General features: G+C 45.7%; 1 protein-coding gene and 1 pseudogene across 7 annotated transcripts in view; one reads left to right on the forward strand and one right to left on the reverse strand.

Moving 5' to 3' along the window:
- Nucleotides 1–24,017, forward strand: part of MVB12B (multivesicular body subunit 12B) — a 195,140-nt gene that overhangs the window by 43,959 nt on the left and 127,164 nt on the right. For all 7 annotated transcript variants that reach the window (XM_045082413.1, XM_045082412.1, XM_045082411.1 and 4 more), the window contains exons 3-4: nucleotides 14,437–14,544; nucleotides 19,290–19,386. In XM_045082413.1, coding sequence (XP_044938348.1) covers nucleotides 14,437–14,544; nucleotides 19,290–19,386 — 205 coding nt within the window. The remainder of the gene's footprint in view (nucleotides 1–14,436; nucleotides 14,545–19,289; nucleotides 19,387–24,017) is intronic.
- On the reverse strand, nucleotides 7,756–7,887 carry LOC123392828 (annotated as a pseudogene).

Here is a 24,017-nt window from a genome sequence, read left to right on the forward strand (position 1 = left end):
ATATTAATATTTCACTAAGTTTATATGAAATTTTTTTTCAAGAAGAGAAAGAAAACATTATTGGTGCCTGTGCCCCCTCCAGGCCATGCTTCCTCGTTTACCTAGAGTAACTACTGACTTCGGTGTTTATCACTCTGGCACATTCCTCTGTTTTCGAACTTTGTACAGATGATATTCATATGGAGTCCATCATCACACTGTACATATTTTTCAACTTGCTTTTTGCTAAGCATGATTTTTGAGATTTATCCCTGCTGACACAATAGCTCTAGTTCATGTATTTCGTATTTCCAAGGTTGTTATCAAAATCTGTTGCGTGAATAGACTATGACGTATTTATTCATCCTTCTGTTGATAAAGATTTGGGTCATTTCTAATCATTTACTTTTATAAACACTGTTACAAACAATACCTTCACATCTTTATGCTAAGAATTTCTCTAGAGATCCATTTCGGAGTGGAATTGCTGGGTCATTTTCACCTTACTAAATTCATTTTCCCCTTACTAAATGCCGTGAATGTGTTCTCCGAAGTGGCTGTGCCACTTTGTGCCCCAATTTTTGGTGAATATTTGCAGTTTGGTCAGCGATTTGACTTAACGATAGAACGTCATTTTAAATTTGCATTTCCTAGAAGGTTGAATTTAGTGCAGTTTTCTCCCATGGCTTTTACATATTGTATGTCATTTTTTCCTTTGGATTATTTCTTTTTCTTGTTGATTTGTAGGAGTTTTTTATTTATTTTGGAAATTAACCCCCTGCCTGTGAATGCATTGCTCAGAGTCTGAGGCTTGTCTTATTACTGTCTTTAGTGTCCTTTGTAGAACCGAAGTTTTATATTTTAGAGTAGTAAAATTCGTCCATCTTCTCTTTTATGGACTTTTTTCTACACATGTATCTATTTCTTTAATAATTTCCTCCATTAACATCATAAAGATTATTTACATTTTTTTCTGAAATGTTTTCAAGTTTTACTTTTCACTTTTAGCCTTTAATCTACCCGGAATTTGTTTTTATGGGAGCTAGAGCTCTAATTCAGTTTTTTGTTTCACAGTGACGCACAGATGTCTGAGTGGTATTGATTGAACAGTTCCTGCTTGACCACTGCTGTGCCATCCGCAGCTCTGTCCCAGACTGTCTGTGACAGAGAGGAGCCCTCCTCTCTATGGGTGCCAGCCAGCCCCACGAAACCTGCTGCTCTTCTCCCTGGGGTCTGCAGAGATCCAGGGCCATGTCCCCAAGCCATCCTTCATGATGACCAGGAAAGGATAGAACATTCCTGATTTGATGTAGCCAAGTGCCCTGCCCACGCTTACATCCCATTTTCCAGCTCCTGACCTCACGGGTCTCCAGGAACCAATTTCCCTTTGTGTCTGCCTTTCCCCATCAGCAGGTGCAGAAGTAGGCCTCCTGATTTCTGGGGGTATCACCAGGGACCTTTGCTTTCTTCCGCCTTGCCCAGCCTCAGGCACTAGCCCTCTCCATGCCTGCTGGAGTCACAGCAGCTGTGCAGCAGGAAGAATGAAGAAGGGTGTCTGTGGAGCCCCTTGTGGGCCAGCTTCAGTCTTTGTGCTGTTTCTTACCATATACTCCTTTCCTTATTCATTCAGCCAGTTGGGAAATAACTGATGGTGTCCTACCAGCAGGGTCTGGGGCTGGGCACTCTGGAAAAGACCCTACTGAATGACTAGGATCCTACTTTAAGGAGCAGAAATAATAATAATAATAATAATAAGGGGCTAATATTTTTTTTTGAGTGTACACCATGTGCTGGGTCTTATGCCAAGAGCTTAAAAGAGAATAGCTTTATGGATATCTCACTCCCATACCATGAAATTCACCCTTTGCATGTGAACAATTCCGTGGCTTTCAGTGTGTTCACAGAGCTGTGCGGCCTTCCCCACTACCTAGTTCTGGAATATTTTCATCACCCCCAAAAGAATCCTTAAACCCCTGGCCACCACCAGTGTGCTTTCAGACTGCGGATTTGCCTTTTCTGGACATTTCGCGTAACGGGTGTGATACAGATGTGCCTTTTGGTGACCGTCTTCTTTCACTTAGTGCAATGCTGTCAGGGGTCCCTGTGGTATAGCAAGTGTGTGTGCCTCAGCCCCGTGGCACAGCTGGAAGAGATCCCATCGTATGGATGTACCACCTTCTGTTTATTCATCAGGTGGGGGACATTTGGGTTGTTGCCTCTTTGGGGCAATTATGAAGAATGCTGCTTACGCCTGAGATTGGAATTGTTGGATCCACTGATAACTCTGTGTTAAACATTTGGAGAAATTGCCAGACTGTTTCTGAAACTGCTGCTCCCCATTACCATCCGGCCAGCGGCGGACACGGGCTTCTGATTCCACATCCTTGTCTGCACGCACTGTTGTCTGTCTTCTCGAGAATAGTCATCGCAGCAGGTAGGAAGTGGTATCGCATCACGACTGCGTACTTTCTGTGTGCTTTCTGGCTTTTAACCATCACAAAGAATCCCGTGAGTTAGGCATTATTATGACTTTCATTTTTCGATGAGGTTCAGAAAGGAAAAATATGACTTCTGGGAAACCATGGTATGTAAGTGGCAAAGCCAGGTCTTGAACTCCCATCTACCTGACTTTAAAAATCTGAGTTCTTCCCTTTGTCTCTGGTTTTCTCCATCCTAGAGGTTTCATGCAAGAAGCCAAAGGACACGGAAGATCCTGGAAGAAGAGCGTGTGCTTTGGGCTGACGTCATCGGGAAGGCTTGGCAGAGGGAGGGTTCCTCTAGCCAGGCTCGAAGTGATGAGAGCGTTCCACACAGAGAGGATCCAGAGGGAACCCGAAGAGCAAATCCAGGGAGGCAGGGAATCGCAGCGACCGAGGGAGATGGAAGAGTCTCAGAGACAGGGGCGTGTACCCATTTCTTTTGCTAAGAAACGTTAGACATTTCAGCTGAAAATCTATGATGACTTGAGCTGTCAGTTCAGGATACAGAATGATAAAATAATGCAAATGAAATCAGAACCAAACAACAACCAAAGGATTTCTGGCCTTGTCATCAGTTGGATGGCTCTTTTCATGTTAGGGTTTTAGAAAGCGTTTGGGCACACCTCCTGTTAGGGATTCAGAAGAGAGGTGACCAGCTCCCTGTCTCCACACGGTGCCCCAACTGCTCTGATTAAGAGTTGAAATGGCTTCACGGTTGGCCACTGTCTGACCTGGGCTGAGTGTCTGTGTTTCCACAGTGGGTGATCTCACACATCAAGAGCCCTTTGAACTTCATTATTCACAGCGCTAGCCAGATATTTCCTTTGGAATGTCTGCAGAGTTTCCTGGCCCTTTTGATCACTTTATGTCTGCCAGATACATCTTTGCATTGTGGGTGGGCTCCCTTAGAACACCAGGGCGTGCATGGGGTGACCAGTCTGGTAGTTAGCCTGGTGGTCAGCTGTGGCGTCTTTTGAGAATAATGTCTCCTTGGGCAGGGAGTACACAATGCTGACAAGGAATAACGGCTGACCATTTTAAGGACTTACCATGCAGCCCCTCTCCGGGCAGCTCCGAGGAGGAGCTAATCTCACAAAGTGTTTCTCAAGTTGAAATCCCATAGATCATTATTTCTCACCCCATCAAATGAAGTCTTGTAGATGGTTGTTTTTCTTAGTATAAAAGCTACAGAGAGTCAAAAGGAACAAACTTGCAGTTATAAAACACAGTAGTTGTGGGGTGCCTGGTGGCTCAGGTCGTGATCCCAGGATCCTGGGATCGAGCCCCGCGTTGGGCTCTCTGCTCAGCGGGGAGCCTGCTTCCTCCTCTCTCTCTGCCTGCCTCTCTGCCTACCTGTGATCTCTGTCTGTCAAATAAATAAATAGAATCTTAAACACACACACACACACACAGCAGTCACGGGGAGGGGGGACTAGAGTTAATAATACTGTGTTGCATATTTGAGAGTCTAAACCTTAAACAAAATGTCTGTGTGATGACAAACATGAACTACACTTACCTCGGGGATCATCTCACGGTATCAACAAAAGTCGAATCACTATGTTATACACCTGAAGCTTAATACAACATTGTGTGTTGATTATACTTTAATTAAGAAAGGGAACACCAAAAAATACCCATGATCTCAACTGCTCAGAGCCAAACAGTGGTTAACGCTTGGCTTTACATTTGTCTAGATCATTCGACTATAATGTAGATTATTTTTAAGAAATGAAATATGAGATTGTACTATCTAAACCATTTTGTGACTTAGTCTTTCCCCTGAACTTTCCATGTTCCTAGATACGTGTCTTCCACATTGTTTCCTGCTGCAGAGTCTGCCACTATAAGGATGTTCTCTCATCATTAGAAATTCATCATTCCCCACTTTTGCCTTTAAACGCTATGCCCCAAGGGACGTATAGATAATACACCTCCCATGTAACTCTGGTGACGGAGCCCCGCTTTTTGTCCCCTTAACCCATCAGCCTGGTTTCCACCTATCTTCACGTTAGCTGCTCCCTCGCCCTGCAAGGCTGTATCTCCAGATCTCATGAGATGGTTTCTTCTTGTCCCCCAGGTGTCAGCACTGAGGCATTTCATCAGAGAGGGCCTCCCTGGTCACCCCATCCAAAGCAGCCTCTTCCTTCACTCTCTGTTCCTGTTATGTTATTTTATTTTATACAAGCCACTGATTCCTCTCTAAAATTATCTTACATATTTGTTCATGTGTTTACTGTGTGTCTTCCCCCATCGACGAGACTGTGACCCTGTGGGGCTGGTGACTGTGTCTGTCTTGTTTGACTGTCTGTTGTCTGCCGTGATCAGAGCCGGGCGCCCAGAAGTTCAGTGTGAATGAACAGATGGCGGCCATCCTCTCGTGTCCCCATCCCATCACTGCGTGGGCTCTCGGCCCAGGAGTGGAATTCCTGGGTCACAGGCATGATTGTGTTTTTTAAAAAGATTTATTTGGGCGCCTGGGTGGCTCAGTGGGTTAAAGCCTCTGCCTTTGGCTCAGGTCATGATCCCGGGATCCTGGGATCGAGCCCCGCATTGGGCTCTCTGCTCTGCAGAGAGCCTGCTTCCTCCTCTCTCTCTCTCTGCCTGCCTCTCTGCCTACTTGTGACCTCTGTCTGTCAAATAAATAAATAAAATCTTAAAAAAGAAATAAAAAGATTTATTTATTTATTTGAGAGAGAGAGAGTGAGCGCAGGGTGGGGAACACATAGAGGGGAGAGAGAGAATCCAAAGCAAACTCGCTGATGAGCGCAGAGCCCAACCGGAGCTCCATCCCATGACCCTGCGATCCTGACCTGAGCTGGAACCGAGAGCTGGGCGCTTAACCGGCTGAGCCAGCACACATCCCAGGCACGTCTGTTTTTAAGGCCCGTGATATGCAGCACCAAATGAATCTCATCTGAAGTTATACCCCTTAACACTCCAGCAGTGGTCGGGGCACCTGACTCCCCCAGAGCCTGTCTGGACGATTGTGTCTTTCCCCTTTAAAGTGTGTCTTTGTTAGTTTGACAGAGAAAGTGGCATCTTGGCTATTGGCACTTTAATTTAATCATTACCCACGTGCAACATATTTTCTTGTTCGTTGGCCGTTCGTCTTGCTTCTGTGAACTGCTGGTTCACGGCCACAGTCCATTCCTTGACCGGACCGTTCATCTGTCCCCGCTGCTTTATGAGAACTGCGTGTTTATGTTCTCTCATATGTTTCTTGGTAGGAAGATCCCCCTCCCACACTTAATATATCATGGACATAATTATAAATATACTTCATCTTTTTAAAGAACTGAGTAACTGTTCTTTTGCATAGACGTAGCACAATCGATTGAGCCAAAACCCTTTTATTTCTCAGTTTCCTCACCTATAAAATCAAGAGTAACTGATGATGATTTGTTGTGGCTCCTAGTATTGTTGTGTCAACATGTTACTTACACTGCTGACTTAGGCTCCTGGCGCTTAGAGTGTACACAGCGGGTGTTAGCTACTAGTCCCTGCAGTACGTGCTGCACTGGGGCAGACTGCACAAGAGGTTGTCTGCGAGGGTGCTGTGGCATCGGGCTCCAGCTCTCCCCACAGCCCCCCAGGAGGCCGAGTCACGTGTTGGCCCTCCAGTGAACCAGAAGCCCTGTCTCGCTGAGGTCTGCTTGCTCTGACTTTTCTTGGTTTCTGTGGACTCCTATCCTGGTTCCTCCTCCATTTCCACACCCTCCGTCTCAGGCGGGTGAGCTCCAGGACCTCTGTGTCTCGCAGGCAAAGGAATGTGGTGAAAACACAGGGCCTTGCCTGAATGCAGAGGAGTATAGAGCGGTAGAAGTCCTCTGGTTGGTTCTGCAGGGCTGGGGGTTACCACTCACAGGACCCTCCCCAACCCGTCCCGGAAGTAACTCTTCATGGACTCTAGCAGTAGAGAAGGCAGAATCCACTGTGCACACAGCTGTGGACACTGTCACACTCTGGGGAACGCACCGCATTGTGGTTCTGTTGCACCTGTAGGAACGTCCCTGATCATGGGGGTTTCCCTAAAAGGAATAATATATTCCCATATAGTCTTCCATGATATATTTTCCAAGCTCTCCAATTTTTTTTAAATTCACTTTTCTTTTAACAAAGTTAAAAGAAAAAAAATGTACAGTTAAAAAAAAATCAAAGAGTACTGGGGCACCCGGGTGGCTCAGGTGGTTAAACGTCTGATTCTTGATCTCAGCTCAGGTCTTAATCTCGGGGTGGCGAGTTCAGGCCCCATGTTGGACTCCACACTGGGTATGGAATCTACTTAAAAATATATATATATCAAAAAGTACCAAAAGGCTTATAAGACCATCTCTTCCTTTTCCACTCCCCAGAGGTTGTCACTTTCAACTCTTCGATTTCCTCACTTCTGGCTCTTTATCTCCTTGTTTCTGAATAATTTGAGTATACTACTTACGTCTTGATTTACCTATCTTACACATTCAGTCTTCTTATACTCTCCCCCATCAGGCAGCATCACAATTTTTGGTGAATGGGTTGTCCGTGTTTACCTACGAGAAGGCCAACAGGGAGGACATTTTCTTTCTCATACAACCTTTCCACTTTCTTGGAGTCAGTCATTGACTTGTTTCTTTCATTTGCTTAATTGTCTATGTGTCTGTTGATGTTATATTCGAATTTTTAAATTTTCTTTTTAGAATTTTTCCCAGTTACATTGTATTGTGTTGTGCTGTGTTATATTGTGTTGTGTCGTATTGTATTTCCAGTAAAGCTCACATACAGTGTTACATCAGTTTCAGGTGTATAACATGTATGTGATTCAGCACTTCATGCCTCACCAGGTGCCCACCACAGGTGCCCTCCTTAATCCCCATCACCTTTTTCACCCATTCCCCACCCCCAACCTGCCCTCTGGGAACCATCAGTTTGTTCTCTATACTTAAGAGTCTGTTTCTTGATTTGCCTCTCTCTCTTTTTTTTTCATTTGTTTTGTTTCTTAACAAAACATTTGTTTTGCTCATTTGTTTTGTTTCTTAAATTCCACATATGAGTGAAATTAGATGGTATTAGTCTTTCTCTGACATATTATGCTTAGCATAATACTCTCTAGCTCCATCCGTGTCATTGCAATTGGCAAGATTTCATTCTTTTTTATGGCTGAATAACATATATAGATACAGATATTTGATATATATATCAAAATTTGATATATACACTGATTTGAAATGGATATATATAGATATAGATATAGATAGATATATTTGGATAGAAATGGATATATATAGAAATGGATATATATAGATATAGATATTTGATATATATTTGATATAGATATTTGATATATATTTGATATTTGATATATTTGATATAGATATTTGACATCTATTAGCAATAATCACGCCTCGGATAAACCTCATTGGCTACGATACTGCCACTGCGCAAAGCTGATATTTGACATCTATATCAAATATTTGATATAGATACTTGATATCTATATCATATCTATATCAAATATTTGATATAGATGTCAAATATCTAACTCTATCTATATCAAATATTTGATATAGATAGTTGATATCTATATCAAATAAACATATATGATATAATATTTATTTTGATATTTTATATCAATATATTTATATCAATATTTATCATATTTATATCAATATATTTATTTTGATATTTATTTGATATTTTGATTATGATATAATATTTATATATGATAAATGATATATATATATCAAAAATAGATATAGATATAAATATATATAGATATATACATATATCTCTATATAGATATTTGATATATATATCAAATTTTGGTATAGATATTTGATATATATGTCAAATTTTTGATATATATCAAATATCTATATCAAAATATATCCATTTCAAATTAGTGTTTTTGTATTTGGTGGGTAAATACTCAGTAGTGGGATTACTGAGTCATAGGGTAGTTCTATTTCTAACTTTTTGAGGAACCTCCATACTAAGTGCCTATTGGTTTTTACATTTACATGTTAAATTTTTTTTTTTAATTTTAAGTTAATTAATAAGTTATGTTTTCAAACAGCTTTACATCTGTGTTTTTAGTTTTCTAAATGCTCCAGTACCTCTGTCACACACCCATCTGTATTTCTTCCCAGGGCTTAAGTTCAATTCCAAAAACTGTCCTGTCCCTTCCTCCCGCAGATGGCCGGCCATGGCCTTCTCTTCTTTTCCTCGTGTTGTGTCTAGGCCCTGGCACCCTGCTGCCTTCTCTTCACCGTCCTGTGCAGGATCTTTTTCCTGGGGTTCGTAGTTTCCTCGTCATTGATTTCATACCCAGTTTTGCTGATGCATTTTCCAGTAGGCTCCCAAGAGAGGCCCGATGGGCGATTAATTTAACTCCTTGCACATCCGCAAGGGTCTTTATTCTGCCCTCACGATTAATTGGTTGAGGTAGAGAATTCCAGAATTCCCAGAATTTTTTTTTTAAGATTTTATTGATTCCCAGGAGAAATAGAGAGACCGATCACTAGCAAGCTGGGGGAGGGGCAGAAGCAGACCCCACCCTAAGCAGGAAGCTGAGTTCGGGGCTCCATCCCTGGACTCCAGGATCAGGACCAGAAGAGAAGGCAGAGGCTCCATCAGCTGAGACCCCCCCCAGGTACCCCTCCCCCAGAATTTTACAGATGTTTTTCCTCTTATTTAGCGTTCAGTCTCAGAGAAGTCTGATGCCTTCCGATTTGCATTCCTTTGTATGTGACCTGTCTCTTCTCTCTGGAAGTTTTAAAAATGCTTTATTTCTCTGAAATTTGGTGGGATTCTCTTTTGATTTGCTTTGAGACTTTTTCATTCCCTGTGCTAGGACCTCCAAGGCCTCTTTAATAGCTACACTCACCTCCTCTGTTTTTTTATTTCTTTTTCTGGAGATTGCATTAGTTGGGCGTTGTCCTGATAGTTTTTTCTTTCCTATATAGCTTATCTCATCTTTGTATTTTACTTTCTAAAAGAGTTCCTCAATTCCCCCCCCCCCAGTATTTTTAAAATTTTTTCATTTTATCTACAACATTTTTACTTCTAGGCTCTTTATATTATTTTTAAATTGATCCTTTGAATTTTTTCACAATGTTCCATTCTTGTTTGGTGGTTGCAGTTCCCTGCATTATGGGCTTAGTCGTTTGTCCCTTAACTTGAATTGTTTCCTCATGCTATCTGTGCTACCTTCAAATGCCCGTTCTGCTGTGGACCCTGTCTTTCATATTGGAGACTTATCCCAGCACCTGGTGATCCTTTGTTGTCCGTTTATATTTAAGAGGGAGACACTTGTCGGTGTGGTTGGGGAGCCGGGAGTGGGGCTGGGGGCTGGGGGCTGGTGGGTGGCTCTCAGGGTGAGGGAGCTGGGAAGCAGCTTTTGTAGCAGGAGACCCCGGAGCCTGGGTGTGCTGCTCTGCTCTCTGGCAGTCTTTAGTGTCTCCAGAGACAAATCCTCCCATATCCAGTGTTTAGGGGATACCCCTGGCTGCTGAGGTGCCGGCAGCAGGAAGGAGGATAAGCCCGGTGGTAGCACGTGGGGGGAGGGGAGGGGGAGGGCCCACCTTTCAGTGTGCATGGTTACCCCCCTGTTTTCAGTCTGGAATCTACTTCTTCCTGGTGTTCTGGAGCCCTGAGCCTTACTGGTTCCATTTCTGGAGAAAACGCACCTGAAGTGGGGGGGTTGGGGATCTGGGAGTGTAACTGCTGTGTTTCTAGACCTTGTTCAGATCTTCCTGTTTCAGCTGGAAACTCACACACACCCACCCCCCACGACCCCCACCCTCACCCCAATGGAATCTGGTGGCTCTGGGGCCCAGGGATTGGGGGGCAGATCATTAGCCCCTCCCAGGCCTGAGATGTCACCCCCTCCACTCGCTAAAGCCCAGCCTTTCACCGTCCATGTCTCCAGGCAGTTGTTGGCATCTCTCTGGATCACACTCTTCTCTTGCTCTTTATTTTGGGGGCTCGTACCTTCCGCACACGGCTGTCATTTGAGATGCATATTGGCAGAGAAGGGAGACAAACCCATGCGTCCAGCCTGTCACTGCCCACCTACTCCTCCCCAGAAGCAGCTCGAGGCCCCAGGGAGATGCTGGGAAGACAGGGCGGGCATGCAAGAGTGCGTGCGTGTAAGAGAGAAGCATGAGTGTGTGCACATGTGAGTGTGTAATTAAGAGTGTGCTTGAAGCTGTCGGGTGTGTGCTTGTGTGCACATGTGCGCATGTGAAGCCCCGTAACAGATCCTCTGGAGGCACCGTGGCAGCACTGGACATGCTCCAGTGATTTGGGGAACAGGGCAGGGTACGAGCAAGATGACCAGAAGACTGAGGGACCTTCTTGTCGAAATAGGTGTGTGGCCTCACAGAGTGGGGATTCTGAAGGGGATACACTCAGCTCAAGGGATTAGATTCTGAAAACTTCCATTTAAAATGTTTGATTACCAGGGTGCCTGGATGACTCAGTCAGTTAAGCATCTGACTCTTGAATTTGGCTCAGGTCCTGATCTCAGGGTCGTCAGATCAAGCCCCGTGTGGGGCTCTGTGCTCAGTGTGGCGTCTGCTTGTCCCTTAGTTTCTGCTCCTTCCCTCCCCGCCCCTCTCTCTCAAATAAATAAAAAAATAAAATCTTGAAAACATTTTTTTAGATTTCCTTCTTGGGGCGCTATCAAGGTGTATAGCTTTTCACAGTTTGCTCCTGATTTAATGGCTGAATCTTTCATTCCTTCAACAAGTTTTGATTGAGCCCATACATATCAGGCACTGTGCTTACTGAAGGGAAGAGATAAGGATCGCCGTTTTCCTCGTGAAGCTTCTAGTCCAGGGGCAGGATAGCAGGGGGCAGGAAAACATTTGTTGCACATGCATATAATTTGTGTTTGAACACCAGATATAATCCCAGAGTTGGAGAAGGACTCCCAGAGGACCAGCTAAACCCCAGTGTGACAGTTTAGGACTTTTTGAATCTTGATGTAGCATGACATCATTTTGAAGGTTTGGTTTGACTAGATGTCTTTATTTCTAGTTCAGACACGTGAGCCGGGCTTTGTGGGTGCTCCCTGGAGTCCACTAAGGTAGAAGCTTTGTTCGTACATCATCCCTAACCAAAGTGCCCCCAGGAGGAGGGGTTTGCTTCAGCCACCAGGTGTCAAGTTCAAGTCTACATCTTAATTTTATGGGCTGTACTACACTTAGAGCACCACTTCCTGCAGCCCTCGGCCCACCTCCCCACGGCCTCTCCCATCCCAGATTCAGAGGCTGGCCTCTGGGGTCTCATGGTCAGAGGTGAATTTCTGCATGGAGGCTAGTGCAGGCACCTCATACATAGCTTAACTTGGAGATCATTAGCTCTTCTAATTTGGGACAGGAAGAATTAAGATTAGTAAACACCTTTCTTGACTGAGTGGGAAAGAAGTTTCTGGGTGTTCTGGGGAAGGCAAGGCTGGGAATGCCCAGCTTTGTTACACAAGGCCCACTTCTCTAGTGCTCCGTTGATCTGGGACCCTGGGCCTTCTCACTCCTGGCTCCAGTCCATCCCCTGTGTGGGTCCAGGCTTTGGGCAGCTCTGCATTCTACACATATGCACACACACGCACGCACGCACACATGCACACACGTGCGGGCACGAGGTTGCGCTTGCTCACTCTCTTTCTCACCACCCTCCAAACCACCCCTCGGAGGTGAGCTTGGAGGGGGTTACACATTTCTACTTCCTTGCAAATGAGTTGTGGCCTCAGGGCAAAGCCAGGCCCTTGGTGGTCCATTTTCAATGCTCCGCCAGTGCAGGCTGGAGGACTGCCACTGCCTGGGCCTCTGAGGAAGGAGCAGGCCCGCTGCGAGCTTTTTCTCTTTACACGCTTGCCCTGGCCTCTTTATCACGGTGAGGTGTCTTCTCACCCAGAAAAAAGAAAATTCAGGCAGTGGGGAAAGCGGAGGGAACCACCATTCTCAAGCCCTGGAAACAATAGTCTTGACCTAGGGCACACCTACTCCCCCAGTGGTATTCCCAGATATCCCAGAGAGCCCTTCTGAACTCCATTCCTTTTCTGGTGGGAGGTTAAAGACAGCTCTGTCTTCTGAGGTCCCAGCGTGGGATTCCACAGCCTTCCAGTGTTCTGCAGACTCATTTTTTTTTTAATTTATCAAAAATAAAATATTTATTATTATAGAAACCATATAAGTTCCCTTATTTCTTTATTCCTGTAGCATCTTTTATTTTCACATCTTAATGGTTCTGAAATTAGAATGCATCTTGAAATAGATCTGTACCTTTTGACATTTTATTCTTTTTTCCTGAAGCATTATTCTTGAAATCCATGGGTGATTCCCAAATGACTGCGGCCTAGAATTGAGGAAGTACAGGAAAAGGACAGTTGGGGAAACAAAAAAATTTTTCAAAACTTGGAATCCACAGGAGAAAATCGACAAAGGGGATCCTTGGCGGCAGAGAGTTAGTGCCACTGCCTGAAATCTCATGTTTTCCGAGAAACTCGATGGAGGACATTCGTGGGGGAAAGTGCTGATGAGGCCTGATGCCATTCTGTGTCATGTCTTTCCGTGGGGGTGACATACTTGGTCCCCAAGATTATCCCCATACCATTCCTCCTCCAGGTTTCAGGTCAAACATATTTGCAAATGTAGCATAAGGACCTTTCTTTTTCTCGTGCTGCATTTGCTAATTTACAATTGTTCCGTTTGGAGTGGGGGGAAAAAAAGCATTTTTCTTTTGCCAGCTGGCCTTTGGGCCTCTCTGAGGCAGCCTCAGAGAACAGGACTATGGGAGACCCGGGGATGTCCAGGCAGCGTTGCAGCCCAGCGCGCCCCCATCCCCTTGCAAACGTAACAGCCCGAGGCCACTGGCGTGCTGTGGCGTGTGTATATGGGCTGGGGCTCCATGGAGGCAGTTTTCGTGCAGAGCATGGAGGTGCTTTCAGCAGTCTGTCCGATCAGGGATTGCATCCCAAATTCTAAACCTCAACAGGACAACCGGGGAGATGGCAGAGAGCAGAAACGGGGTGCTGCTCCCTCCATCTTCCTGGCTGTGCCCCCTGGGGGTGCCAGCCACAGACCCTGGGCTGGTAGTGCCATCCCGTTGGGCTGCTGGGTGAGAAAGAAGAGCGTGCCTGACAGGCCGGGAAAAGAGCCGACTGGAAGGCGATGGGGGCAGTGCTGCCCTCGTCCGGCCATTTCTCCCCCGCTCTCCGGTCTCCTTGCCCACTCTTAGCCCCAAAGCAGGGGCCTTCGTGCAAGGCCCCCCGCCCCCAGCCCAGTACACAGGTCCTTTAAGACTCAAATCAAGGCTGGCTTCATGCTTGGGTGCTCCTGAGAGGAGCACTTCTCTAGCCGCACACAGGAAAATGGTTTCTTAGTGAGACTATAAACAAGGAGCTGAATCTTTTTTATTTTTCTATCATGAGACAGTTTCCGACCTTGAGTACCCCTCACAGAGCCTGTAGGGAGAAGACACAGCGAGGAGCGAGTTTCCCTGGCACCCTGCCCCGGGTCCCCACCAGGGTCCCATGGAACAAGCACCCCAGCTGGCCCCAGGGTCCTGGAGCAGGCAGCTCCCCGCAGGCGGCGCCCCTCCCAGGTGGCATTTCACACCCCATTGGACCTTTTCCTGCCCCTCTCCCGTCCCCCGAGTGAGTGGTACCGAGCAACGTAATGTGCTGACTTCTCCAATCCCTCCTTGGTCCATTGCAACAAAAGTTGCTCTTTTCTCATTAGAACCGTTTTTGTCAGGGTGTCTTTAATCAATGGCTTCCCTGGGGACAATATTTTTAGAAGTTGTATTTTTCACACTCTCCCTTTTCCCCTTTCGGAAAGTCTCTTCCCGGTGTCTGGTGAAATGAACTAATGAGATGCCAGGAGAGTTCGGCCCAATGTTAATGGGCACAGGTACAGGTACAGAGACGCTTCCCGTGTCTACCTTCAGTCCCAGCCCGCCTTACCCGCGCTCTTCTTCTGTCTCTCCGGTGCAGGTGGCACAGACAGCAGATGGTGTGGATGCTGACCTCTGGAAAGACGGCTTATTTAAATCCAAGGTTACCAGATACCTGTGTTTCACGAGATCATTTTCCAAAGAAAATGTAAGTCTAGCGGTGGCGTCCATGTGCTGCATAAGCACAAGGCATTTACTTGCCTGGTTGAAATTTTCTCTTTTTCTTCTTCTTTCTTTCTTTCTTTCTTTTTTTTTTTTTTTGTTGTTGTTGTTGTGGTTTATTTTCCTTGCCATATTAATCTGTGGTTTTAGCGAACTGGGTAGAATCAGCAGCTCGCACTGTGCTTCATTTATTAACAGTATTATTAACCTCGTACTCCAGTGTACAGTGAATTCCATTAAAATGTGTTCTCAAAAGGGAACCAGGAAATTTCTCCCCCGGCCCTCATTTGCCTATAGCTTTCCTGTAAGTCACAAATCACAGGATGGTGTGGACGTCAGCGTTGCCGGCGTGGCTGGATTTAAAGCTGGCCAGCATGCAGAAGCAGGGCTGGAAGGACGCTCCACCATCCCTTCCTTCCCCAGACGCGACCTTGTTCCCAAAATGACTGACTTTCTCCCTGAGTCTCTGTGACGTTTGACATTTCATTGTTTCCACAGTAGGTATCTGCCACGTGTGCAGGTTTCTTTCAGTAGGCCGTTCTGAACTCTTGGGCCCATAAATTAGGACATTCTAAACCTATCTATTAAGGCTTTTCCAACGGAATGTTTTCACGAGCAGCTTAGAAAGAAAGGGAAGTAGCTTTCATGAGGATTTGCACAGATCCAGACTGGGAGGGAGGCCTGTCCTAGGCACTCTGTGAATAAACTTCTCCCATCCTCAGACAGTCTCTTGGAAGTATTAGCTCCTTTCCTGAGATCAGGGAGTTTTGGGGCTTGTCCAAGGTCACCTGTCTTCCCTAGCCCCAAACACGGAGCAGTCAGCTTTTCATTTTCAGGGGTGACATATTATTTTTGGCCTAAATGTTATTGGCTCTTTCTAATGCAAGAAAAACAAAAACAAAAACAAAACATGGCAGGAAGAATGTTTTTCTTAATTTATTTTTACAAATTTTATTATACCAGTGATAGATCCTCACGGTTTAAAAAGAAAAAAAATTTCCAGACATCCTCATTCAGAAGTGTGAAAGGGGAACAGCAAGCTTTTGTCCCCATCACATATGACACAGCCCGTGGTCCTATCCCAGGGCCCTTGTGTGGCCCGTCATTGTTGTCTGGATGCCGACGGTCACGTGGTCCTCTGGCTTGCCCTCTCTTCCGCCAGCCCTTCCTGTTGTTTACTGATAAGTCTTTGTTAGGAAAATGATTCCTAATGTATTCAGGACTGGGGGAGAAGTCATTGCTTTAATTTTTCCCCCTAATTATGAGAGTAATATATGCTTGCTGTAAAGTACAGAGTTTCTAATGGGGCAGGCACAGTCCTCGCACTAAACACTAGAAATCCTTCTCAGAGGCGAGAAGGTGGCTGCTGGGCCTGTAATGAGCCTGAGCAGGTCCCTGGGGCTCATCGTGCAGCCCGAGGAGACGCGGAGGAACAGTGTGGAAGCCAGGTTGCCTTTCCAGCCGGGGGCTTGAGCAGTTAGGGTAGTTCCGCCCCGCCCTCCTCATAGCTCCATTCCTCCGCCCCTGCACCCATACCCCCACGCAGGGCACTCTCATGCCTCTTTGTCCCTGGAGTTGACCCAAACCTGTTTTTGAAACTACTGATATTTTTAGCTTTTGTCACCTCTGTTCTGTCTGCTGGCTGCCCCTCTGCACAGGTCAGTGCCTTCACTGCCGCTCAGGGAAGCCAGGACAAAGTCCCGAGGATTTGAACAACTCACTGTGCCCAGCAGTCTCACGGCTTTGGCATTTGGTACTGATCTCTGCTCGGCCCCACCTCTCCTGCCTGAAGCTGCAGTTCCCGACTGTGGCCTCACAGGACAGCCATGATCTCTTTGATTGTTTTTGACTTTTGGGTTTTTGGGGGTTTTTTGGTTTGTTTTGTTTTGTGTTTGGGAGATTTGTTTTGCACTTCCCCTAAAAGCTGTGGGGTATTGGTAGTCTAGGCCAAGAGAGTCCTGATCCCTTGGAGTTGGGGACAGTGACAAGTCTAAAAATGACAGATGTCACCAGTCCTGCATAAACATATTATAGAAAGTGTATCGAGTTCATTGGCATTTGTTGAACAGAAAGAGATAGTGTGGAATGCTCATTTGTAAGCCTTACCCTCTGGGGGGGGTTGAGGGCGGTGGGGGAGGTCTCTGGTCTCTGCCTCCCTCCGAAGGAGGATGGGAAGTCGGTGCATCCTGTTTCCCGAAGAAGAACGACTGAGTCCTTTAGTGAGACCCAGAGGGATTCATTCAGGGGGGTGGCAGGGACCTACTTGCCCAGGAGCACAGTAGGAACGGGCATATTTTAATCCACCACAGCCGGTCTGTCCCGGCCCTGCTGTCACAACCAGGACTTTGCATAGCGTATATTTTTACAACTGTAGAGGAGGGATGTGGGATCTCAAGACTGGACAGATTCTTAATTAGGCAGCTCGAGACTCCCTGTGTAGGAGTTTGGGGACACTCCTTTGGAACCTAAATTCCTTTCCCCCAGTAATGCTATTAATACAGAAACCTGGCTTTGGAGTGACATTGCTTCCTGGGGAAGGATCGAGATTAATTGCACTTTTCATGCCCTGTACTTTCTGCATTACCTGTAATAATAATGTACATAGATTAGGTAGGGAGGATATTAAACAGAAGGATTTATGAACATTTGAATATTAAGTTGGTTATCTGTGGCTACCTTAAATGCAAGGTTGTCAGAAATAATTACAGTATACTAGCAAATACTGGCTACCAGAGACAGTATAAATACCCTGAGTCAGTGCATATTGGGCTTTTGGCATGAATCATTTGCTCAACAAGGATTGGGAATACGTTCTTCATATTTATGAGGAGGAAATGAAAGAGAGCACGGGATGGGGGAGGGGAGAGGAACAAGCAAAATTAATGATGTCGCAGACCCACCGTATTAAACCCAGTAGAGCAGCAGCCCCGTGTGCAGAGGGACCGCACTTGGGTTGCAGGAAGCTTGGACAGTGCAGCGTCCCGTTTTGTATGCGTGGGAGGGTTCTCGATGCTTTTTTTTTTTTTTTTTTTTTTAATGGCCACACCACTGATGTTCTGGTTTTATGATCGGGGACATTTGTAGAGTGTGGAGGGTGAGGTCGCTAAGTGGTTTGCAGTTGACTTGTGTAAAACCCAACTTGTCAAGTAGAAGACATTTGAGAAGGATATTGATGAATACCCATCCATCTCCGGGGCAGGAAAACATACCCAGTTGTTAATTTCTCAATGCAGAAAGCAGCGATGACACGGAAAAGCAACTGCCAGGAAAGAAAAAAATTATGATAGATTAGATCAGGCAATTCTGAAAGCAGCTGATGTTTTCAAGTTAGGTTAACGGTTCAAACCTCTTCTACACGGTCAGAGATTTATTCTGCATTAGTAAGGTTCCGCTTTTCATGTGTGGTGCTGAGCTGTGTGCATTGTTTCTCTGAGACCAAGCTACCTGAAATGTCATAATAGAAAATAGTCGTCAAACATGAGAGGTATAAGAGAAGGAAACGGGTTTGTGACAACAGGGCCATAAAAGCCCGGTCACAGTTGACATTTGACACTGTGACTTTCGTAGTGAAGTTTGAAGAATTTATTTCAATTGTGCGCTTTTAGGTTTATAATGTATTTATGAAGCATCCTTCCGTTTTTATTGTTATAGTTGAGGTTTGTCATCTAAGCAAATCCAATTTGATTTCCAGTTCTGGCCCACCCAGTTGAAAATGTACCCCCAAAATGTTACGCTATTCAGTAGGTATATTTTAGTAGGTAATTATGAGGTAGGTAATAATTGAGCATGTATGCCGAGAAGTGTGCTAAGCTTGGGGGTCTAGTAGCAACAGACAGTTTTGGTCCTTGTGGCCCTTGAACGGTCATGGGGAGACAGATAGTGAAGAAAGAACCTCACACATGGGCCATTACCAATCGGTAGGGAAGAAAAGAAAGAGCAGCCAAGAGAGACAATAGCGCAGAGTTCAGAGGGTAAGAAGTTCCTGACTAGCCATCCAGGCTAGTGTTGGCACAGAGCATTTCAACCAGAACCGTGGGCTGCTAATGCCGGTGTGTTTGCAGAGGGTGCTGTTGTGCAATTACACGATGGTGCATGCTGTCCTCAGAAGATATTTTTGCACTGGTTACAGAAAACGCACGCTGTGGACCCCCTATGCTACCACTGAGTTGAAACTTTAAGAGGCCCTTGTGCATGTCATTTTAGTAGATGTGTGATATGGAGACAGCAGGGCTTTCCAGCCTGTATGAGTTGACGATTCCTAGGATTTTACAGAATCGTATCTAGCAACTGAAAGGTGTGTCAGTACGCAGATGGGCAATCACCTAGGAGCGTGACTGGTTCTTGGGGAGGCTTTGCACGCTCTCTCCAGCCGCGGTGACTGCCCCAGGAATGTGCAGCCCATGCTGCAGGCCGAGTGGCAGCCTGGTCCCAGGATGCACGCGCAGCTGCCCTCTGCTGGGTTCTGTCTCGAGCATCTCCCAGGTCGCCGTCTAGCTAACCACCGTGTCTGAGTGAGTGGTGTGGAGGTGCGGCAGATGAAGCTCCTTCCCGGGGGCCCCCCGAGTCCCTGCGTAGCCGCTGGGGAACATTAAGTGGCACCTACTCTAATTAACCTGCTGTCGTAAAGCTGCATGAGTCATTGTGTTAAATATGCATCTCGAAGCCAAAATGGCAAACCCACCACAGGGCTGTTCAGATTAATAGTCTGTATCTCTTTTCTTTCTTCCCAAGAGTCATTTAGGGAACGTGTTAGTGGATATGAAGCTCATTGACATCAAGGACACTCTGCCTGTAGGCTTCATCCCAATTCAGGAGACGATGGACACACGTGAGTCTCCCTTTAGTACCGCTCGTCACAATGAGACTTTTCTTCCTCCAGGTATATTTTTAGATGGTTTGTATGTGCATTTTTCTTCGGGAACATTTTAGGGGGCCTTGCTGCACACCCGTGACTAAACCCTCCTGCTCGTGCCGTGTGCCTGACTTGGTTCTCTGAGGAGTTTGCGGCGCTCTGGGAAGCAGCATGTAAATGAGCAGAATGTCCTTTTCTCTTAGAACGGGCTCCCTGCTGACTCGGCTCGCTCAGGAACAGACCAGTGAGACTGGTTGCCGTCCCCACTCGGTCCATCCTCTGGTGTCGCAGAAGCCAAGCTTAGCACAAGACCCACAAACAAAAGGAAAAAAAAAAAAAATCAAAGACGTCCAAGGAATATAAGTGCAATAATGTCCTATAATGTCCTTATTTTTGGCTCATGGAGCACACAAGAAATGCCGGAACCAGGAAGACTGTGCCTTAGAGGACACGGGCTCGTATTTGAGTGACTGCTCTGACCCTGAACCTTGGCAAGCAGAAGCAAAATCACTGACCAGCCGAAGCTTCTTCAGGATTCTGGAGGGATCTTGTCATACCTGTCGGTTCTGAAATCGTGCCGGAAAACCTCCGGATATTTGAGCCTCCTCATTCTGATTTAACTTAACTTGTTTTATTTTTAATTACTGTCACCAATTTTAGGATGGCACCAGCAGTGAAGCAGTACGTGAAAAACAAAGACAAGGAACCCTTCCTTTATTACACATGATTCATTTATGAAATCCTGTATCTCATTCTCTGTCACGCATACCTTGTGTTTCCATGGTTGGCCCCATTTTGGATCCATAATCTGCTGTTTTCTCGCTAGCATTTCATACAGACCAGACTGGGTGTACAGAAGCCACACAGCCGTTATTTTCACGAGACAAGCTGAGTCCGTTGTATTGCATGTTTTTATTTTCTTCATAGTCCTCTCACTTTTGGACATTGTGCTTTTACTTGTTATCCCATGTATCAGCTACTACTCGTGCTAGCTGACACGTGGTAGGTGACGTACCAGACGCTAAGCCTGTGGTAAATGCTTTACGTACCTGATGTCACTGGCTCTCCAGGGGACCCGCGTTTGGAGATGGGTGTTGTTAAACCCATCCCATGTGAGGAAAGTGGGACACAGTAACTGCTGAGGGTTTGAAGAACTTATCCACAGTCACTTATCTGGAAGCGGGGGCATCGCGAGAGGACACACGGGAGTCTGACTCTAGCCCTAGCATTAACCACCATGCAGCCCTGTCACGGCATGTGGTTAAGTGCCTTTTACAGATAGATTTGATGTATTTATGCATCAGGTGTGGTTGGTAACAGTTCTATTGAGATATAATTCATATGCCATTAATTTACCCATTCGAGGTATACAATTCAGTGGTTTTTAAGGTATTCACAGAGTTGTGTGACTTTTACCACAATTGGTATTTTAGAACATTTCATCACACACCCACCCCTCAAGAGCCCTACACCCATTGGCCATCACTCCCCATTTCTCTCTAACCCTCCCCTATCAACCCCTTCCCAGCCCTGGACAACCACTGAACTCCTTTCCCTACGGACTTGCCTATTCTGGACATTCCATGTAAATGGAATCCTACAGCATGTAGTCTCTCGTGATGGGCTTCTTTCACAAGGCATAAAGTTTTCAAGGTCCATGTTGTGGTGTGGGTCAGTACTTCATGCCTCGCTATTACCAAGTCAGAGTCTGTTGTACGGACTCCTGCATCTTGCTTGTCCACTCAGCTGGAGGATATTCGGGTTGCTTCCACTTCGGGCTGTTGTGACTCGTGCTACTGTGAATGTTCACCTTCAGGCCTTTGTGGGGACATGTGTTTTCATTGCTCATGGGGCCAGACCTAGGAGTGGAACTGCCAGAGTCTTATGGTAATTATTTACCTTCTAGAGGCGCTGCCAGACTGTTTTTCAAAGGAGCAGCACCATTTTACATACCCACCCACAGTGTGGGAGGGCACCGGTGAGTCCGCGTCTCCGCTGACACTTGTTACTATTCTGTCTGTCTTACTGGGCACAAAGTGGTCCCTCGTGGTTTTGACTTGCATTTCCCGATGGTTAATGGTGTTGAGCAGAGTTTTGTGTGCTTGCTGGCCGTTTGTATATCTTCTGCAGAGAAATGTCTGTTCTGATCCTCTGGCATTTCAAATTGGGTTGTCTTTTTTATTATTGAGTTATAAATATTTGAACATATTCTAGATATAAGCCCTTTCTCAATTATATGGTTCGCAAAATTTTCTTCCTTTCTGTGGGTTTTCTTTTCATTTGATGTCCTTCGAAATATGCAAGCTTTTTATTTTGATGGAGTTCTGCTCATTTACACTTTTCCTTTGTTGCATGTGTTTTTGGTGTCATACCTAAGAAAGCATTGCTTAATTCAAGGTCACCAATATTTATGCCCATGGTTTTATTTCCTGAGGGCTTTATTATTTTTTTTTAAGATTTTATTTATTTGACAGAGAGAGATCACAGTAGACAGAGGCAGGCAGAGAGAGAGAGAGGGAAGCAGGCTCCCCGCTGAGCAGAGAGCCTGACGCGGGACTCGATCCCAGGACCCTGAGATCATGACCTGAGCCGAAGGCAGTGGCTTAACCCACTGAGCCACCCAGGCGTCCCTTCTGAGGGCTTTATAGTGTTTGCTATTACACTTCGATCTTTGCTCCATTTTGAGTTAACTTCTGTGTGTGGTGTGAGGTAGGGATCCACCTTTCTTCTTTCACATGTGACGGTCATGTCGTTCCAGCACCATGTGTTAAAAAGACTGTTCTCTCCCCCGTGGAATTGTCTTCGCATCCTTGTTACAGGAAATCAGATGACCATAGATGCGAGTTTGTTTCTGGACTCTGACTTCTCTTCCATTGATCTGCGTGTCTTTCCTCATGCCAGTAGCACATGGTCTTAATGACTAGCTTTGTGGCAGGTTTTCATACCAGGAAGCATGAGTCTTCCACCCTCATTCTTCTTTTTCAAGATTATTTTGGCTAGTCTGGGTCCGTCAAATTTCCATCTGAACCTTAGGCTTAGTCCATTTTGGCAAAGCAGTAAGCTGGGATTTAGATAGCATTTGGTGTCGAATCTATAAACCAGTTTAGGTATGTATCAATCTTGAAGGATTTTCTTGTGATGAGTTTCTAAGTACTGGAGGCTGCTGGGTCTTAGGTCCTCTACAGTCGGCTCCAGCCTTCCTCTACAAATGTCTTCCTCATCTTCAGGTACCCCCTACTTTACCCAAACTGAGGCACTCACTGTGTACTCTTCGCCCTTGTTTCTTTCCTGACTCTACTTGTTTGCTTTGTTGTTTTTTCCCCTGTCTGAAAAGCCCTTTCCCTCAACTCTGAGTGCCCACACTTCATATCTTTCAAGCGTGAGCTTTAATTCTGCCCTCTGCATGAAACTACCTCTGACCCTCAGATACCAGTTTCTAGCAAGCCCTCTCTCTCTTCAACAGTCAGTGGGGATTGATGAATGCCTCGTGCAGGCACCTCAGGCTTTGTGAGAGAAGGCGGCTGACTGAGATGCCAGCCTTTCCTTCGAGGGGCTTAGTCTGGTGGGTGACTCAGCCCTGCAAACAAGGAGTTGCCTCACAGTGTAATCAGAGCTCTCTCTCATCAGTCAGAGATCAGGGACTGTCTGCCTTCTTTGATGCTTTCCCTCACACGCAGCACAGCACACATTCAGGGGAAGGAGGGAGAGAGGGAAGCGCCACAGGTCACAGTGGCCAGAAGCCAAAGGAAGTAATAGATTCTGTCTCTTACTTCCCACCCCAACCCTGACGGGACGCATGGCAGCTTGGCCTGGAGGTTGCAGGGGAGAAGCACTTGGACTCCACAGTCAGACTCACCTAAGATTGAGTCTGGCTTTGCCACTCACAGCTTTAATGCCCCAAGTGAATGACTTCACCTTCTGGGGCCTCAGTTTCCCTATCTGTAAGATGGGGGGATTGGTATCTGCCTCCCAATGTTGCTTTCAGCTTGCGTTTTAGCCACTTCCATGTTTTCTGGACATCCTCACTACTTACCTTTCTCTTTGAGGACAAGATCTGTGTTTAACTCATTTGTGAATCACTGGAGACACCTACCACACACGGTGCCTTGCTCAGAGGATGGGCTCCATAAAGATAAGCTTTATTATCCTCTCTTGCCAAATTAACTTCCAGAAATACCAGTTCACGATGCCACTAATGATACAGGCTTGTGCCTATTTTCCACAGGCCTGCCAGCATAGGTTTTAAATTTTTATTCAGTTTTACTATTCTAATTTTATTTAATTTTCATGTCATCATTTATTAGCAAGACTGAAATTTTCGCAAGGTTTGCTTGCTGCCTTTGCTTACTCTTATATGACTTGTCTGCCTGGGAACCAAAATTGCCTCGTAGACTTGTATTAATTTCTTACTTGTCCCTCGTGCTTTTCTTAGTTTCAAAATTTGCATTGGTGTTCATTTTTGACAACTAATTGACTTATAATGTCTTCATATTGATAGACTCTAGAGCCACAGGGGATTCCCCATTCTGCATTTTCCTCTTAATTTGTTGAACCAGTTAAGGGAGGAGGCCCAAGGCCTCCTGCCCGGGCCTGTGGTCTAGTTGTGT

This window comes from Mustela putorius, unplaced genomic scaffold (genome assembly GCF_011764305.1).
Source record: "Mustela putorius furo isolate JIRA1106 unplaced genomic scaffold, ASM1176430v1.1 tig00000596_pilon_pilon_pilon, whole genome shotgun sequence".
NCBI lineage: Eukaryota > Metazoa > Chordata > Mammalia > Carnivora > Mustelidae > Mustela > Mustela putorius.